General features: G+C 39.9%; 1 protein-coding gene across 2 annotated transcripts in view; it reads right to left on the bottom strand.

Annotated features, from left to right (window-relative positions):
- ITPR2 (inositol 1,4,5-trisphosphate receptor type 2) overlaps positions 1-19,467 on the bottom strand; it is a gene marked incomplete at its 3' end in the record, with an annotated part of 533,638 nt that overhangs the window by 394,302 nt on the left and 119,869 nt on the right. For both annotated transcript variants that reach the window (XM_079715959.1, XM_079715960.1), the window contains exons 6-9: positions 18,797-18,895; positions 18,443-18,526; positions 18,001-18,147; positions 13,537-13,632 (exon numbers count right to left, since the gene is read on the bottom strand). In XM_079715959.1, the coding sequence (XP_079572085.1) occupies positions 13,537-13,632; positions 18,001-18,147; positions 18,443-18,526; positions 18,797-18,895 (426 nt within the window). The remainder of the gene's footprint in view (positions 1-13,536; positions 13,633-18,000; positions 18,148-18,442; positions 18,527-18,796; positions 18,896-19,467) is intronic.

Raw genomic sequence — 19,467 nt, 5'->3', positions numbered from 1 at the left:
AACCATAATTCAAAAAGAGGTAATTCATAATACCACAATGTTCACTGCAGCTCTATTTACAATAGCCAGGACATGGAAGCAACCTAAGTGTCCATCGACAGATGAATGGATAAAGAAGATGTGGCAAATATATACAATGGAATATTACTCAGACATAAAAAGAAATGAAACTGAGTTATTTGTAGTGAGGTGGATGGACCTAGAGTCTGTCATACAGAGTGAAGTAAGTCAGAAAGAAAAACAAATATCGTATGCTAACATACATATATGGAATCTAAAAAAAAAAAGGTTCTGAAGAACCTAGGGGCAGGACAGGAATAAAGATGCAGACACAGAGAATGGACTTGAGGACACGGGGAGGGGGAAGGGTAAGCTGAGAAGAAGTGAGAGAGTGGCATGGACATATATACACTGCCAAATGTAAAATAGTTAGTGGGAAGCAGCCACATAGCACAGGGAGATCAGCTCAGTGCTTTGTGACCACCTAGAGGGGTGGGATAGGGAGGGTGGGAGGGAGACACAAGAGGGAGGGGATATGGGGATATATGTATATGTATAGCTGATTCACTTTGTTGTACAGCAGAAACTAACACAACAATGTTGTAAAGCAATTATACTCCAATAAAGATGTTAAAAAAAAAAAAAGAACACATGTCTCTGGGTTGGACTGTGGAGTTTAGGGGTCATTCCAATGAGAAAGCATGAGTTCTGGACATGCTGCCTGTTGGCCCATATATTTCCATTTGCTTAGCTTCCATAACTCCTGACTCCCACCTGACTACACAGTTTCAAAACGATGTCCTCGCTGATTATTTGTAAAGCATCTGGTTTAGAAGGTGTTTTCTCAAAATAAGAAGTAGTCCAATTGAATGTAATCCTATTAATGTGAATCAGTTGGTGTATACAATACGCAACCCCAAGTAATTAAAGTCACCATTTAAGATGTAAGGCTGGGAGTCTTTCTCAGAATGACACTTGGCTAGTAGCTCTGAGGAATGCCCCTCCCAACTTATCACTAAATATTAATGACGGTATTGAAAATGATCAAAAACAAAACAAAACACTCTCCATCTCATTGAAGACTAAGGTTGAAAACCATCTAAACCCCAAATCATCAATGAATTGACAGTAATTATAAAGCCAATAGTGCTGGGGGAGAGGCAATAACTCCCCAGTTGTCATCTCATGGCAAACCTCAACCTGACTTCAAGCTAGTGGCCAGGTGAACACAGTTCAGAAGATACTTGCTGCGGTTCCACTATGTGCCCCCAACCCAGAGACCCCGAGTATTCACCAACCAAAGACCTATACAGAAGTGCTTCTCCATCACCGAGAAGCTGCTGTGAGATGGAGCAGAAAATTGTTTCCCCCATCCTCCCACCCATTGTCCACTACCTCTCTCTGTCTTCTCATGGCCAGAGACATACAACAAAGCTCAGAAAGCAAATGGGCAGAAAGCGGAGGGAGCAGATGATGGCAGAGGGCTTTCTAAGCAGCGCTGTCTGAAGAAAGAGCAAGAGAAAGAACTGTAGCTGCTGTGGGCTGGAATGATACTGTGTGATAAAGGAAAAATAGCAGAGGGGCCGGGGAGAGAAGCAACCTCAAGAGAGCCCAGGGACGCAGACTTGACACCTGCTGGAACTGGGAAGTACATCAGGACCCTGCAGGCTGCCCTGCAGCTGAAGATTTAGCAAGAGGATTGAGAAAAAGAGAAATGGAACAAAAAGACCGTCCACTCAACCGTTATGCTTCTGCATGGAGCTCCCTTGTCTGAGGACAATAAGGGAGGAAAGCAGGAAAAAACAACACGGGACTGGTTAAAAAGTACGTTACAATGGGGGGGAAATTCTTTCTCAGAGTCTTTCTGAATATTATCTATAGTATGATACAAAATAAATTTTCAGGAAATGGTTTGGCATATTCAAGAAAGTGCAGGTAAACATTGCCTCCATATGAAGGCAGCAGAAGATGAACAGGAAAATATAATATAAAAATAATCAGATAAATAATACAATAATATAAGAAATAATCACAATATAAAAAGAAGTTAAATTAAGGAGGATCTCAGTAACAATGAGAACATAAATACAAAATTAAAGTCCATGTCGGCAGCAGGAACAAGCAGAGTTGACATGACTGGAAATGCGTGATGCAAAGGATAAAAATGGAAGAGCCATCTTTCACCATAGAGGGAAGGTGTAAAGAAATGAAAATTAGGAAGAAGGAAATGGTCACGGAGGACCAGAGAATGGGGTGTCAACTAATGAGCAACGAGGATACTAGAAGGAAGAGAAAATCAGTGGAATACAAGCAATAGTCAAAGATTATGGAAAATAAAGCTCTCCTCAACTAAAGAAAGAACTGTGTATGCAGAGGTAACCATATTCCAGGAAAATCAACTAAAACGGGCACATTCATTTGCAGATGATGGGAAAGGCGGGGGGAACAATGGTAGGGACATAAAATAGGGGCAGAAATTAGGCTTAGACAAAAATGCTTATCATGTAACAGGAGAATGGATGAACAAAATATGGCATATTCAAACAATGGAGTACTACTCAGCGATAAAATGATGGGCTGCTGATGTACACAACAAGGGTGGATCTCAAAAATATATACCATGGAATATTATTCAGCCATAAAAAAGAAGGAAATCCTGCCATTTGCAACAACAGGGATCGACCTTGAGGGCGTCATGTTAAGTGAAATAAGTCAGCCAGAGATAGGCAAATACTGTATGATCTCAGTTATATGTGGAATCTAAAACAAACAGAAAACAAACTTATAGAAACAGAGATCAGATGTGTGGTTACCAGAGGCAGGGGTGGGAGTGGGAGAGATCGGTGAAGGGGGTCAAAAGGCACAAACTTCCAGTTATAAGAAAATAAGTCCTGGTAATGTGATGGCACATGGTGACTACATTTAATAATACTGAATTGCATATTTGAAAGTTGCTAAGAGAGTAGATCTTAAAAGTTCTCATCACAAGAAAAAAAATGTATAACTATGTGTGGTGATGGATGTTATCAAGATTTACTGTGGTAATCATGTCAATATAGATATATGTCATATATATATCTCAAGTCATTATGTTGTACACCTGAAACTAATACAATGTTATATGTCAATTACATCTCGATTTTAAAGTGAAAGAAGCCATTCATGGTATGACTCCATTTATATGAAATCTAAGAACAGACAAAACTAAACTGTGGTTAAACAAATAGTTAAACAAATCGGAAAGTGAGTGGGGGAATAACGGAGAGGAGTGGCTGGAAGGCAGAACCAAGTCCAAGAGCCACTGGGCAGCAGTCTTTCAATTTTCAGAGCAGACAGACAATGGGGGTGGGGGAGGGAGGATAAAACAGGAATCCGGTTACAAGTTGCCTGTTGGTGCTAGGCCAGCAATTGGGGAGATCTGAGGCTGAATTTTATTTTTCTATGGAGATGCGTACCTCAGCCTCCTTAAATTCCCTTGAATTATGAATAAACGAATCAGTTCCAAAACAGTATTATTCCTGCTTTTGGAATCCAACAGTGAAAGGTAGAAAGTGAAAAGACAGTGACTTAACTGGCCTCCTGTCTACTGATTAACCAAACTCAAAAAGACACACTTTTACTCAGTAGTAATGAAAGGTCAGCATAGTGCACAGAAGGGGTTTATTTAGCTCTTTTAGTCAAGGATCACTGTTTTAGGGAATTCCTTGGTGGTCCACTGGTTAGGAATTGGCACTTTCACTGCCAGGGCCCAGGTTCGATCCCTTGTTGGGGAACTAAGATTCCCACATGCCATGTGGTGCAGCCAAATAAAAATAAAATAAAATGACTTGAAAAAAAAAAAAGGATCACCGTGTTACATTCTTTTGTTTTCAGTTTGAAGAATTCAGACTTTTCTTTTTAAATTAAAAAATACATACAAAAATTATAGCTAAATTATATTCAAAAGATATGTAACATGTTTAACCAGGATATACCTATGGTCAAAGTTTTCATTCAGTAAGCATTTAGACTAGTTGGTTAAAGACACTGTAAAGTATATTAACTTCATGCTGGAAGCCATGACATATCCATAACTATAATGTGTACAGAAACAGGAACTAACGTACCTAAGTCAAACAGGAGTCATGTATGCCCTTTAAGACATAGGTCATATTCTACCTTAAAGACAATGTTACTTTCTAAAATTGTCTTCACACATTTCACCCTTTTAGGATCACCCAGTTAGTTCCTGAGGGATGTGTGGGGAACCGGATTCCAGACTCTGGTCTGGAAGGAAATGCCATGGGCCTTAGGAAAGGTCACCTAACCCCCATGGAACTCAGGGTCCTCATGTGTAAAAGAGAAAAGTCTATGACCAAAGCCTAATCATACTAATTACATGTCATTAAATTTTACATATTCATGTCTTTGGCAACAATACTAAAGACGGAGCCGATCAGTTAGATTTCGCCTCATCTTGTGTCTCACAGGCTGCACTGTGGCCTTTTTTATATATAATTATTGCTTCTGAGACTTCCCTCGTGGTCCAGTGGTTAAGAATCCGCCTTCCAATGCAGGGGACGTGGGTTCGATCCCTGGTCGGGGAACTAAGATCCCACGTGCTGCGGGGCAACTAAGCCCGCGGGCCACAACTAGAGAGAAGCCCGGGCACCGCAATGAAAGATCCCGCGTGCCGCAACTAAGACCTGACGCAGCCAAATAGATAAATTTTTTTTAAATATTAAAAAATAAATAAAATTATTGCTTCAGTAAATTCATTAAAGTGATAACAATAATAATGAGAAGGAGGAGAAGAAGAACAGGAAGATGAGGAAGGAGAAAGAGGAGGAGGAAGCACCCAAACAAATCTATGGCTACATAAATTCACCAGTATTAACCAAAGGCCAAGTAAATATACACTTTAATATATGTTTCAATTATACTGCTGATTTCCTACTCTAACCATAATAAGCACAGTAATTAAGTAATTAGACTAAGGATGAATCCAAAAAATACATTTCTAAAGATGGGGAAAGAAAGACATAGTGATGTGGAGGTTCCTGAATCTTTTAGGGCTTTAAAGGAAATATTTCCTTATGTTAAAAAATAAATTATAAATCTGGCATTGGAGAGAGAGAGAGATCTAATATGCTACTCAATCATTTACTCAATAAATATTAATAGAACATCTATAATGGACAAAGCATGGTGGTATACGGTATTTTAGCAAAGACAAAGAGAATATGGTCCCTGACCACAAGACCTTACAACCTAGGAGGGAAGAGAAGACATAAATACAGTTAGCGGTAATACAAAATAGAATGTGACAAGAGATGTAAGACAGGAATGCATAATTTATAAATAATATAGGTCAGAAGAAGGAGGGATCTGTGGTGGGCAAATTTATTGAAGAATTATTCATGGAGAAGGTAGCATATGAGCAAAGCCTTGAAGGATAGGTAGAATTATTCAATATGACTGGGAGAGAAGGAAAGATTATCTATATAAAATTGATTCTCAACAGGGACCTACTGGATAGCACAGGGAACTCTGCTCAATACCCTGTAATAACCTATATGGGAAAACAATCTGAAAAAGAATAGGTATATGTATATGTATAACTAAATCACTTTGCTGTACACCTGAAACTAACACAACATTGTAAATCAGCTACACTCCAATATAAAATAAAAGTTAAAAAAGAAAATAAAAACTAAAACTGCAAAAAAAAAAAAAGACGAAGGAAGAGGGGGTAAAGAGGACAGGCAGTGCAGGCGGAGCCAATGCCAAATAGGTGAGAAAATGAGCCTTGATGAGAGAAGACCCATAAATGTCATTTACAGAATACTTTTTATATGCTTCTAAGGCTCATTCATTTCCCCATACAATTATCCTATTAGAAGGGACCCTTAGCCCCATTTTCCAGAGGAGGCATCAAGTGAAGTACCCCATGCAAAGTCACACTGCTGGCGAGCGGCAGGGTTATTCAGAAGCACAGGTCTGAGGGCTTCAAAGCTACATCTTTTAGTTCTGATAGCATATACCTTCCCTCCCACCTCCATAACGAGTACTGGTGTGATCCAAGGTAGGAAGAGGTCGGGCCAATGGGGCTTTTTGCCACAGGCTAAAGGGTTTGCATCTTCAGAAAGGTTTTGAATATCACTGGGAAAATGTCTGCAGAAACAGCGCATTAAAAATCCTCACTTGGCCATAATTAGTAGGAGACAGAAACAGATGATGAAAGAAGCAAAGTAACCAAGAGTGGGGTTCACCTAAGAGGTGGCAGAGCCCCAGCGATATCAATGCTGAAATGGAAAGGAGAAAGCAGATGAGAAAGATTCTGCAGAGACAGTCAGGAGAACCTGAATGCATAAACTGAGAGAGAAAAACACGTTTATCCTGACTCCCATGTTTTTAACCCAGAGCTAAGAAAATTCACTCTCTGTGGGGAAACACTTCCAGCTTAGATATGATTATTGAGTTTCAATGGCAGTGAGATACCCGAGATCCAAGTCACGACCCACTGCAGCCACGGGAGTGAGTGACAGAGAAGAGAAAGAGCAAACAGCCACCACTAAGCTCTGAAGGGAGTCCTCATGTAAGAGGCCAAAGAGGACCAGAATGAAGTCAGGTAGAGAGTGGGACTAAGTCAGAATAGAAAAGTGGCAGAGAGAGAGAGAGAGAGAAATATCATGAACACCTAGAGAGAGAAAGTCATGGTTGTACCACCTATCAAATTAAAGACAGCTGCAACTGTCCCTCTAACAACAGCAAGAAGCAGACCACAAGTTGTAAGTCCATAATTTTTGTTCATTTTCGTAAAAAAAAATGTTACTTTTTTATAATGAAATGTCTTTTGATCAATTTTTATTATATATACCATTGAAGTTATAAAATCATCACATGTGGATTTGTAAATAATTATATGTTCCTCTTTCGAATGACCAGGCATTTCAGAGCCAACCTATTATGCTGACTGTTAGGTCTAGAAAAGAAAAGAAGGGAAAAATAACCTTTACTGGATGCTTATACGTGCCAGGCATCATTTCTATTTTGATATATATATATACATGTGTATAGGGTCTGGTATGTATATTCCTCTATTATATATAAATATTGTACGTGTATGTATATATATGTGTGATATATGTGTGTGTATATATAGAGAGAGAGAGAGAAAGAGAGAGTGAGAGAGAGAAAGAAAGAGTGAGAGAGTCCCTTTTCATATACTATGGCTGGTACATTCGATAGAGAGCTAAACATTGGGATATTTAAAACTACAGCCCTAATATGCATAAGATTCTATGCTAATGTACAGGTTCTTGAGTACAAAGTTTTTACCTAATCAATTAAAGCCAAAGACTACTGTATAGTTAGGAAATAAGTGTTTACTGCCATCTGGTGGAAGTACAGACTATCTACAAACAAATAAGCTAGCAGTCTTTAAAAGGGCAATTATAAAATCTTTAACAAAATTATTTTGCACTAGTCCCTCCATCTTGTTTTGGAAAGGATCATCAAAAGTTATTGCTTTAATAATATCCAAAGAAAGAAAAGGCAGCAGATCATAAATTATGATATTTGATTTATCATTCTCCCATGGCTGTAGAAGAACTATTTACTAAGGCTCCCATATTATCCTATTCCAAATATGATCAATTTACTTTCTGCCCCACAGACATGGCTGTGAACTCTCCTGAACCAATAAGGTGATACAAGAAAAAGATCTATAGCAACATGGCACAGAGTGTGCTGACATTAAAAGCAAAACTGTCTTGTATATTAAAAGCAAAAATACATGACCGTTTACTTTCCTCTCATGTCACCTAATTTCTTGTATGGCCCACAGAAACTGACAGTATAGGAAGACAGCCTAATAATACAGTATTGTAATGCATTATCTGATGCAGCCACAAATGCCCTGATTACCTAATTCATAATTAAATACTTTGTTCCACATTTTGTCCATGAGTTTCTAGCACTGCATATTACTCAAAAATAAACCTTGAATTCCCTAAGACAATACTGTTGGAGATATTCAAATTGAATAAGGGTCCATTTCTAAATGTTGGTTCACTTTAGTAACTTAGAGAATAAAATCTAAACAGTGTTATATCACTGTCCTAATTCCTAGATGTTTTCCACAATTCACACACATATACACACACAAAATATGGTGCTATTCTTGAATAGCTTGCAATTTATGTGCTTTGTCTCTATAGTTAGACTACAGAATCTTCATCATACCAATGGTCTAATTTTATTTAGTTAGTTCCCCCTTCATTTCTAAACAAACAATAAGCTTATTACATTTTTCTGAATAACTTCGCCACCCAGTAAGTACTGGTTAAATAGAATATCATGTTAAGGAAGTATAAGTAAAAATTTTAGGTGTTTTTTCTCACATATGCTTACACTTAAGGTTGCAGCCCTTTAAACAATTACTGTGAGATTTATCATGGTCTTCTATAGATGTTAATAATGTAAACGTTACACAAAACCAATTATCTCAGATGTTTATGTATGCTGGAAACAATTGCAAAAGAGATGTCCTAGTGATGAGTTAATCTAATTCTCCTCTCGACTGCAAATTCGTAAAGAACAAGGACAAAATGTTAATCATCTTTGTTTTTCTCACAATAACAAAGTAGTGCTTCCACCTAGTAGACTGTCAATAAAAGGTTGTGTAATTTCAGTATAATGGCGATCAGGGTTTCTCAACATCGGCACTATTGGCATTTGGGGCCAGATAATTCTTTGTTGTGGGGTGTGTCCTGCACATTATAGGGTGTTTAGCTGCATCCCTAGCCTCTACCCACTAGATGCCAGTAGCCACCTCTCCCCAACAGTGACAATAAAAATGTCTCCAGACACTGCCAAATATCCCCTGGGGACAAGATCACCCTCGGCTGAGAACCACTGGTACGGATGAAACAAGGCAAGTGTAGCATTCAGCCTGGATACTATCATTAATCTTGTTTTTTTAACTTTAGACAAAATAAATCACCTCTTTGAGTCTGGGTTTCCTTTTCTGTAAAGTGAAATGATTGGATGTGGTTTCCTTTTCTGTAAAGTGAAATGATTGGATGTGTACCTCACTGTCTCTATGATTCATTCATTCGACTATCCAATATTTACTGAATGTGAATTAAATATCAGACACTGTTCTAGGCACAAGGTAGCCAGTGGTGAGCCTCTCAACTTTTTTCCCCATTAAGTTATCTGATTGACAAAGAAATGTCAGTTCTGGAAAATCAAAATAATAAAAATAAATTTTAAAATAATAATAATAAACACTACTACATAATTTCTGTCTCCTTCCTCCCAGTGGAAGCGAAGGGACTTAACATTTACTGAAAACCTTTTATGTACAAGGTGCTGAAAATTCACAAGATATTCTTTAATTCCAAAAAATCCCATGTAATATATATTATCACCTCTTTTACACACAAGGGAACTGAAGTTCAGAGAGGTTAACTACTTGCTTAAAGGCAGAGAGGTTGTGAGCGGTCTACCTGGGACTTGTCTTCCCACTACTCTAGGCCCTCTTTGCCACACTGGCCAATATAAACACCATAAACTCAAAGACAATTCGAGAATTACATCATCCAATTTACCAGGGGTGCCTCAAGCACACTAAATTAATATTTTAAATTATAAATCGGTGTGCTGAGAGTGGAAAAGCTGGGGGGAAAGAGTAATACACCGCCAAGTCCTGCCCTGTGATAGGTCCTTTCCTTTAATATAAAAACAACTCATCCGCCTTACTTTTTCTAAAACTACTTCATAAAAGTCGGTCTAATTGGACCCTTACTCTCCTTTTAGTAATATTTCTCCCCCTTCACAGTCATTATCTGAAAACTCAGTCAGCACTTCTTTCTGCTTCGTGACTTCCTCATCCCTCCCTCCACCCCTTGCATTGTGGTTTCCATTAAAAATGCTCTCAGTGGGGCTTCCCTGGTGGCGCAGTGGCTGAGAGTCCGCCTGCCGATGCAGGGGACACGGGTTCGTGCCTCGGTCCGGGAAGATCCCACATGCCGCGGAGAGGCTAGGCCCGTGAGCCATGGCCACTGAGCCTGCGCGTCCAGAGCCTGTGCTCTGCAGCGGGAGAGGCCACAACAGTGAGAGGCCCACGTACCACAAAAAAAAAAAAAAATGCTCTCAGTGAAGTCACAGATGACCCCGTTCTTGCCAAATATTGTGACATTTTGTTCCTGACCTTTTTGGTAGCATTCCCCCCTTTCTGAAACTCTTATCTTCCCTTGCCTGGCTTCTGTGACTCAGCCCATTTGATTTTCCAGTTGCTTCTATGACTTCTCAGGCTACCAGTGTTTCTAATTTTACTTAATTTTAAGAATATTAACTTTAATTTAAATAACCAGTGTGTGGCTGGTGACTACCACATTGGACAGTGCCACTCTGGAGTGGTCTGCTTTGAACACAAATTACTTAGAACACTGCTCTTTAAGTTACACATAAAATCCAGGGCTTCCCTGGTGGCGCAGTGGTTGAGAGTCTGCCTGCCGATGCAGGGGACGCAGGTTCGTGCCCCGGTCCGGGAGGATCCCACATGCTGCGGAGCGGCTGGGCCCGTGAGCCATGGCTGCTGAGCCTGCGCGTCTGGAGCCCGTGCTCCGCAACGGGAGAGTCCACAACAGTGAGAGGCCCACATACCGAAAAAAACAACAACAACAACAACAAAATCTATTCTCCTTGGAGCTTCCCTGGTGGCGCAGTGGTTGAGAGTCCGCTTGCCGATGCAGGGGACACAGGTTCGTGCCCCGGTCCGGGAAGATCCCACATGCCGCGGAGTGGCTGGGCCCGTGAGCCATGGCCGCTGAGCCTGCACGTCCGGAGCCTGTGCTCCGCAACGGAAGAGGCCACAACAGTGAGAGGCCCGCGTACCGCAAAAATAAATAAATAAATAAATAAATAATCCATTCTCCTTGGCTTAATATCCATGGCTAGAAAAAAACAGCTGCCCTACATTTCTGGCCCCAGCACTCCCTTCCCACCTTCTAGCACCACTTCTAAACTCACACACATCTTACGTGTGATACATGAATTATCCATAGGAAATGTACAATGCCACATACCTCCTCGTCCTCACTGCCTGACCACAATTCCCACTCTTCCCCAACTGCCTTACGCGTCCACCAAGCAGCTGCTCTTCCTTGTACCTCCCTGGCCCCCTCTACCAAAGGTGTGCTGCTCTTGAGTGCCTCCCTATCACCAAAAGAATTTTAATCCTAATTTCTAATCTTTTATAGGACATCTAGTAGACTTTTCTAATTCTTATTTTAGACAAGATTCTCTTACCTTACTGCTTAATTTTTCAAAGGGTTACTTTACCAAAACAGTTACTTCAAAACATTTATGGTACAAACAGCCCATAAATTGCAAAGCTCTATTTCATTTAGTCGAGCAGACTCATTAAAATTGAGTCAGATATTTATAAAAGTAAGAACAATCTCTACTTATCATATTATAAAATTAATCATGCCGGCATCCCTTCTTGGATGCTTACCATGGTCACACATGATGCCAAGCACTTCACTTCATTTCATTCTCTTAATAGTCTTATCATACAAATATTGTGATTATCCCCATTTTCCAGAGGAGGAAATGGGAGTTTAGAGAGATTAATTTGCCCAAATATGGCTCCAAATGCCTCTCAGATACAAATCCCGAAATTTTCTTTTTCCCATTCTCTAAGCTTAGAGAAGCCTGAATAGCTTCTTCATATTCATTCATTCAAAAATTATTCACCAAAAGCTTTCGAAGTACCAGGCACCGTCATAGGTGCTGGGAACACAGTGGTGATGTTACAAAAAAAAAAAAATCCCTGCCTTCTGGGAGCATCCATTATGACAGAGAAAGTCAAAAAAATAAAATTTACGATAAGTGAGATTGTGGGAAGTACTATAAAGAAAATCATCACAGATTAGCATGATAGAGAGAGTAATAGGGTTGAGTTCCAGCTTAGACTGGGGTCAGCATGTTTATACAAATTTTTAGTAATACTACAAATTCCAACACCAAATTTTGGTTTAGAATCCCAGAAGAAACTCTAAATTGAAAAACAGAGTTGAGGAGAGTAGAATGAATGGACATTTTCATACATCTGAAAACATATTTTCTACACACTACCATATATAACGTAGATAAACATTAAGGATTTACTGTAGAGCACAGGGAACTATATTCGATATCTTGTAATAATCTATAATGGAAAAGAATTGAAAAAAGAATATAAGTAGATACATATATATATATATGTATGTATAACTGAATCATTTTGCTACACGTGAAACTAACACAATATTGTAAATCAACTATACTTCAATTACAAAAAAGATTTAAGAAAAACTAAATTTAAAAAATAAATCAAATATTTTCAAACTTAGTTTTAAACCAGATAACCAACTTTAATTAAATCATTGCTAAAACATCTGTACTGGGCTTCCCTGGTGGCACAGTGGTTGAGAGTCCGCCTGCCGATGCAGGGGACACGGGTTCGTGCCCTGGTCCAGGAAGATCCCACATGCCGCGGAGCGGCTGGGCCCATGAGCCATGGCCGCTGAGCCTGCACGTCCGGAGCCTGTGCTCCGCAACGGGAGAGGCCGCAACAGTGAGAGGCCCATGTAACGCAAAAATAAATAAGTAAGTAAGTAAGTAAACAAACATCTGTACTATTGTATCTACCTACGCTTCATTCTGATTGTCAACATGCATTTAGTGGAGAAAGAAAAGACCCTTCTAAGTCTTTACCATTTTTACTGACAGTTTTAGGGCAGTGCAGTATCTCAAGGAAAAAACCCTTTCCTCTCCAATGGTTTGAACAATGAAAGCCACCCACCAGTAAAAGAATAGCCACATATATATACACTACCAAACGTAAGGTAGATAGCTAGTGGGAAGCAGCCACATAGCACAGGGAGATCAGCTCGGAGCTTTGTGACCACCTAGAAGGGTGGGATAGGGAGGGTGGGAGGGAGGGAGATGCAAGAGGGAAGACATATGGGAACATATGTATGTGTATAACTGATTCACTTTGTTATAAAGCAGAAACTAACACACCATTGTAAAGCAATTATACTCCAATAAAGATGTAAAAATAAATAAATAAAATGCTGTTTGGAAAAAAAAGAATAGCCACAGAAGATCAACCAGAAACTATCTAGACTACACCACATCGACTATGCGCTGATCATGGCTCCAACACAGACATTCTGAAAGAGTGAAGCTAAATAGCAAATCTCAGGATGCATCCCACACAGATGCAAATCAGATACCCCCTTCCAGATGCCCTTACAGCAAACTAACCACACAGTTCTGTTGTTGTGGTTGCTGCTGTTTTCATTTTCAAGACAAAAATTATTTTAAGGTTTTAACTAATATTTACATTTTGAGAACAACTGACATGCCAATCCAGAACACGACAGGCAATAATGAAATGTGCATAATAACTGTTTCTTCAAATACAACACCTTCTGTATTGCCTGTTCCACTATTTCAGAATCAGAGATTTAACAGCACTATATCCATTAATCTTACCTCTGCAGCTAAATAGTTCCCGGTTGCAAGATGTTTAAACCTGAACAAGCTGTTCCATTGTCCTGCACCTCCACGGCATGGGTCATGATGAACTACCTACAGACAAAAAGAGAAACAAAAATAATGGCTAAAAGACATGCATGTTCCTGGCCAGCAAATGCCAACAGTTTACATGGTGTGCCCGCCTGTTCATGCTAAACTTGTCAGATCTAATATACGTTTTCAGGAGGACAATGTAGCAAAAAAACAAAATTCCCCATAAATGAGTAATTGCACAGTTAACTCACTGGGCTTGCATGATTCTCACACCTCACAGCTGCAAATTACAGATGCCTTCCATCAAAAGACATGTTTCCCGGGCCAAAACTGTAAATACTGTGGGGTTTCCCCACATTTGTTATTCATTCATTCAACAGATTATGAATGAATCTGTTGCCTACCATGTGTCAGATACTCTTCTAGGCAGTAGGGGCCGCAGTAATGAATAAGACCAGAGCTTTCAATGAATAAGATTTGGCAAGTGCCAGGAGGAACTAAATAGAGCGCATGACTGGGTACCTAGAGTACGCTACTTTCTATCGATACTGCAATCAGCATGGGCACTCTGGTGGATAAGAATGAGACAGTCATGGGCTTCCCTGGTGGCGCAGTGGTTGAGAGTCCACCTGCTGATGCAGGGGACACAGGTTCGTGCCCCGGTCCGGGAAGATCCCACATGCCGCGGAGCGGCTGGGCCCGTGAGCCATGGCCGCTGAGCCTGCGCGTCCGGAGCCTGTGCTCCGCAACGGGAGAGGCTGCAACAGTGAGAGGCCCGCGTACCGAAAAAAAAAAAAAAAGAATGAGACAGTCATGCAGAGATATTGGAAGAGATCATTCCAGGCAGAGAGAACCATAAACGCCAAGGCCTGGAGGTCTGGATTAACTTACTTCCTGGCCCTTTCCATGTGTTGCCTGTTTACTAACACCATGTCCTTTGATACCTGTCCTAGAAACCTGTCTTGCCCCAGATGCTGAGCCACTAGGCTCACTGAGAATGAAAGTGGGGTCTGCAACTGTCACTTACGACAGGTGGCTCAGTGTTGTAGCAAAGCTCAGGTTTTCCAGTCCAAAGATGACTGCTTATGAGTCCCAGCTCCACCAGTTACTACGGTATGATCACAGCAAGTAACGTAACATCTTCAAGCCTGCTTCTTTATGTACCAAGTGGGTTTAATTCATAGGATTGTTGTAAAGATTAAATATCATAATGCATATTAGAGTGCTCAGGTAAGTTCCCACTATTCTCCAACAGATTAATACTCTTTGCCTCCTTCTTCTCATTCATACTGTTTGCCTCCAACCCCAGCATCAAATTCTGGGTGCTGATGTACAGGACTTTCTAATGCCTTTTGCTAGACTCCAGCTCCTAGGTGTTCCGCTACTCCAAAAGCTCAATGAGGTAATGATGAAAATACTTCAAAGTGGGTGAAGTCTTACAAAAATGCTCCCCCTGTAGCCAAACACCTGCCCATCCTTCGAAGCTCAGTTCTCACATCGACCTTCTACCACCAATCCTTTGCTAATCCCACCAGCGACTGTGATCTTGTCAATGTTTGAACTCTTACTCCTTTGCGAGAGGCAAAGATATCTTTAAGAATCTGATCAAATCTAGTGGTTGTCTCACATACACACATACGCACACACACCTTTTGTATATACCACTGCTAGAGGTTAACAAATAACTTGAAGCTCACCATGAATCACAGACTAAGAACTCCTGTCCTATACACTAGCGGGTCTAGCAACAGTAGTACAGCTCCCTAGGGGACAATTTTCAGATAGGGAAGGGAGAGTGTTTTCATTTATCACAATGATTTTGGAGGAATGCTAGTGGCATGAATGGGCAGTAGCCAAGACATTACATATCTTGCAATTCACAGGAGAGTTTAGCATAGGCTAGATATTGTGTACGACACTCAGGAGCATCCCCACCCTTCAAAGTGCTCCCCTGTAGCACAGGGGCGGGAAGCAGAGGAAAGTGAAAGAGAGGCTCCTCTTAGGGCTCCAGTAAAGGTGGTGGCAGCTGCCTTGTGCAGGCTCCCACGGGGAGGAGTGGCTTCTGGCACTGCCAGATCTTCAGATAAGACCACATTCCCCGCCCCACTTTCTCCCACCCAGTCCTTCCAACAACGTTGAAACCTAATTTCCTGTATTAAATACCTCTCTGCTTGAAACACCTGACGCTCAGGCTTCCTGACTGAAGCCTGGCTGATGCCGCACACAATACAGAAATGTCCCATAGTATTGCAGAAATAAACCTACCACAAATATAAACTGGTAATGCTTTAACATGTAATCATACTAGAAAGCTTTTACATCAAGTTATATGAAAAGGTGAATCATTTTAGAGAAATTCACTATGGAGAAGGAAGCTCAAATGAATCCAAGACATTGTCTCAAAATTAATGAATAACCTATTCACCCTCTCCATTCTGACTGCTCAATGGGACGCAGCATTTCCAACCACACATTTTGCTGGAAAGGATTTCAGTGCAGAGGTACAGTTACAGCAAAAGCTATAAAACTAATGGTAAATATATAAGATGAGAGATCCAAAACTCCTTTTAACAGACTTAGAACCAAACATTAAATAGACAGAGACACGTGAAATGCAGGGAACTCACTGTGTAGGGAAGTTGCTATCTGACTTTTTCATCACTGTATTTTGGTAATAAAGTTTTAAAATAATATTGCACATTATTGCTATCCCTATATTTTGAAAATTTTGGAAGCACAGTGATAAGGAAATGTGTATTTTAATTATGTATTTATCTTCTGGTTGCCTGTTATCTTTCTCTTACCCTGATAAGAGAAGCTGTGGGGTAGGCTTCTGGGAAGAATATCATGTAGTTTTGGTGGTAGCTGTTTTCCCCAGACCTTCTCAATTCCCTTCACTTATTGAAGGATATGGTCTCCAAATATATTGAAGGATATGGTCTCTTCTGAATGCTAGAGCCTGAAAGTATGCCTCAACATGAGTGGTGTTTCAAGATAAAAACTATGCTTTTGTGCCATTTCATCTCTATTCTAAACCATGTCATAACTTAGAGAATTATTTTGATGCTTCATTTATAATTGAGGCTCAGCTCATTTGCATAAGCATGATACTTCCTCATTTTCTCTGTTTCAATAGTTTGGAATTTGCCTCATTATCCCTATTTCAATTATAGTGATTTTTTTTAAATCACGTACAAATAAGTCTATTCTGTTATTACTTCACCTAATACTAGGTATTATCCGATGGCACACATTTCCCTTTGCTCTTTCATTTTCCTGTACTTGTCTAGAATGTCTTCTGATCCTCTTCTTCTACTTCTCTCAAATCCAAATGTATCCATCAAAGATAGATATAAATTTTATCTTCTAAAGTAGGTACTTACATGTTGAAATACATATTGTTTTATATAAATTATTTTTCTTTTGTTTCTCCTTTATATTAGAATTTGGGCATTTTATTAACTTTTAATCATGAGACTATAAAATAATATTAAATAGGAATTTCATTTTCATACATAAAGGAAGTATAACAAAATATATGCTGTAAAAGAGGTGTGATGAATTTGAAATGGTTGAGAACCACTGCTGTAGGGTCTGGATGTCCATTAAATCAAGATGGAACTGGGCTTCCCTGGTGGCGCAGTGGTTGAGAGTCCGCCTGCCCATGCAGGGGACACGGGTTCGTGCCCCGGTCCGGGAAGATCCCACATGCCGCGGAGCGGCTGGGCCCATGAGCCATGGCCGCTGAGCCTGCGTGTCCAGAGCCTGTGCTCCGCAACGGGAGAGGCCACAACAGTGAGAGGCCCGCGCATACCACACACACACAAAAAAAATCAAGATGGAACTTATCAGGTTGTTTGTAGTTAACTACGTATATCTTATCTCTTCCATGGTACAGAAAGGTCCTTTAAAGAAAAATCCATACCTTACATTTTCTTAATTACTCTATCATATTGGCACACTTAAGCAAATACCTCTTAAAGGATGATGAATTCTTAACTATGGGTCTCCTCGCTCCAACAGAAACGGCATCCCCAGAAGACACAAAGGTTCTTTTCAGTGACTGTGCGCTTCAGATCCTCACTTACAGTGAGTGCTCCTGCTCCATGTCAACCCCAGTGCCATTCGAGGCACAAGGCCTATAGTCTGACCGGTCTTGACAACACTTCATGACAGAATTTTAAAAAGCTAAATCATATATATGCCCTTAGTAAATGGGAGAGAGAGAGAGATGCCCCTGAGAAGATAGATAAAGAAAGTAGCAACATTTCAAACTGGTCACAGCAGTAAAGAGGTACAAGTGGCTTCACCAAAATTATTGTTTTATGGGTCTATCACAAATGATGCTTATAACAATAAACCAATCAGCCTAGTGACCTTGTCTTATTGATATAAGTATTTATTAAAAGCCAGAAAATATTTACATACCTCTATTTCCCAGAGTGCTTTAGAACTGGTAGCAGAAGTGGCTGATTGACGCAAAGTTGTACGAAGGAAAATGTGCTGTTTTTTCTCATATTCATCACAAGTCAGAAACTTCTCTTGTTCCGCATGAAACAATCGAACAACATCACCCTAGAAAAACAGGTCAAGAAAACTATATTTCCAACAAAAGTTTGAACAAATAGACATAAGAAGTGGGTGTCTCTCTATAGTTTTGATACTCTGGGCCTTCTGCTAACACTTGGCTTTTAATGAGTATGTATAAATATACATTTCCAAATACAGGAGGAAAAACTCAATGTGAGTTTTAAGGTTTATAGTCACATTCTAAACTTCAAACCTCAGTGAATACACAGGTTTTGCATCTAGAAGCTCAGTAAGACTACCTTCAATTCTTCCAGTAAATGTCTAGGTAGCACATACTTACCCCTTTTAGTACATCCTCTCGATAGGAACTATATTTCATGAATAGAGTGATTTTCCAGCTAGTGTTGCAATTAACAGCATTCACCTATTAATGAAGAAACATTAAGTTATAAGACTGCAGATTCAATTTTATACCAGAAATTATTACTTCAACTAGTAGAAGGAGCAGAAAGAACAACTTTGGTATGTATGTCAAAAAATATCTTCAAGGACCATCTGAAATCTACATGTACCTCAGGAATATTAACTAGCATAACTGGGCTTATGCTTATGAAAACAATGAAAGAAACTATGGGGCTTTTTTTTCCTCTCATGAGAAAATCAACAAATTCATTTCCTTTCCTCCTGAACTTACCTCTTTACACCCTGGATTATCGAGAAGCTCTATGTTGCTGGCATGTAGTGGCTGTCCTGCATTCACGGGCATCAAAACAACTTTATCTCCAACAACAATCTGGGAATCAGAAATAAGTTGCAATTGAGACACTGCATGGGTCTGTGGTGTTATACCTGAAGCTAAAAATAACTGCACAGAAGTCCTCGTTATTGACCTAACATTTGACCCATTTATCCTCCATATAAATTTTAATTCTTTTTCTCTTCGAGGTAAAATATCTTCTGATAAATGATTATATAATCATGTCCCACAGTGCCTATCAGTCTGGATTCATAAAGCTGGTATAGATACTTTTTTTTTTTTTTTTTTTTTTTTTTTTTGGCCACGTCGCACAGCATGCGGGATCTTAGTTCCCCGACCAGGGATCGAACCCACAACGCTTGCAGTGGAAGCGTGGAGTCTTAACCACTGGACCGCCAGGGAAGTCCCTAGATCCTTTTCTTATTGGTCTCCTATTTCAGTTAGAGCTTTCTTAATGTCAATAAATAGGTCAACATCCCTCCACACCAGGTCCGATGCCAGGAGATACAAAGAGTGAATGTACCCACCACAAATAAACCAATCTGCCTAAATATTAGAATCACTTCAAGTGCAAGTAGGAAATCTTATACATTTGTACTATCTCCAGA

Source organism: Hyperoodon ampullatus (assembly GCF_949752795.1).
Source record: "Hyperoodon ampullatus genome assembly, chromosome: 11".
Taxonomy (NCBI): Eukaryota; Metazoa; Chordata; class Mammalia; order Artiodactyla; family Ziphiidae; genus Hyperoodon; species Hyperoodon ampullatus.
The sequence above is the reverse complement of the archived record's forward strand: the minus strand, read 5'-3'. Positions and strand labels throughout refer to the sequence as shown.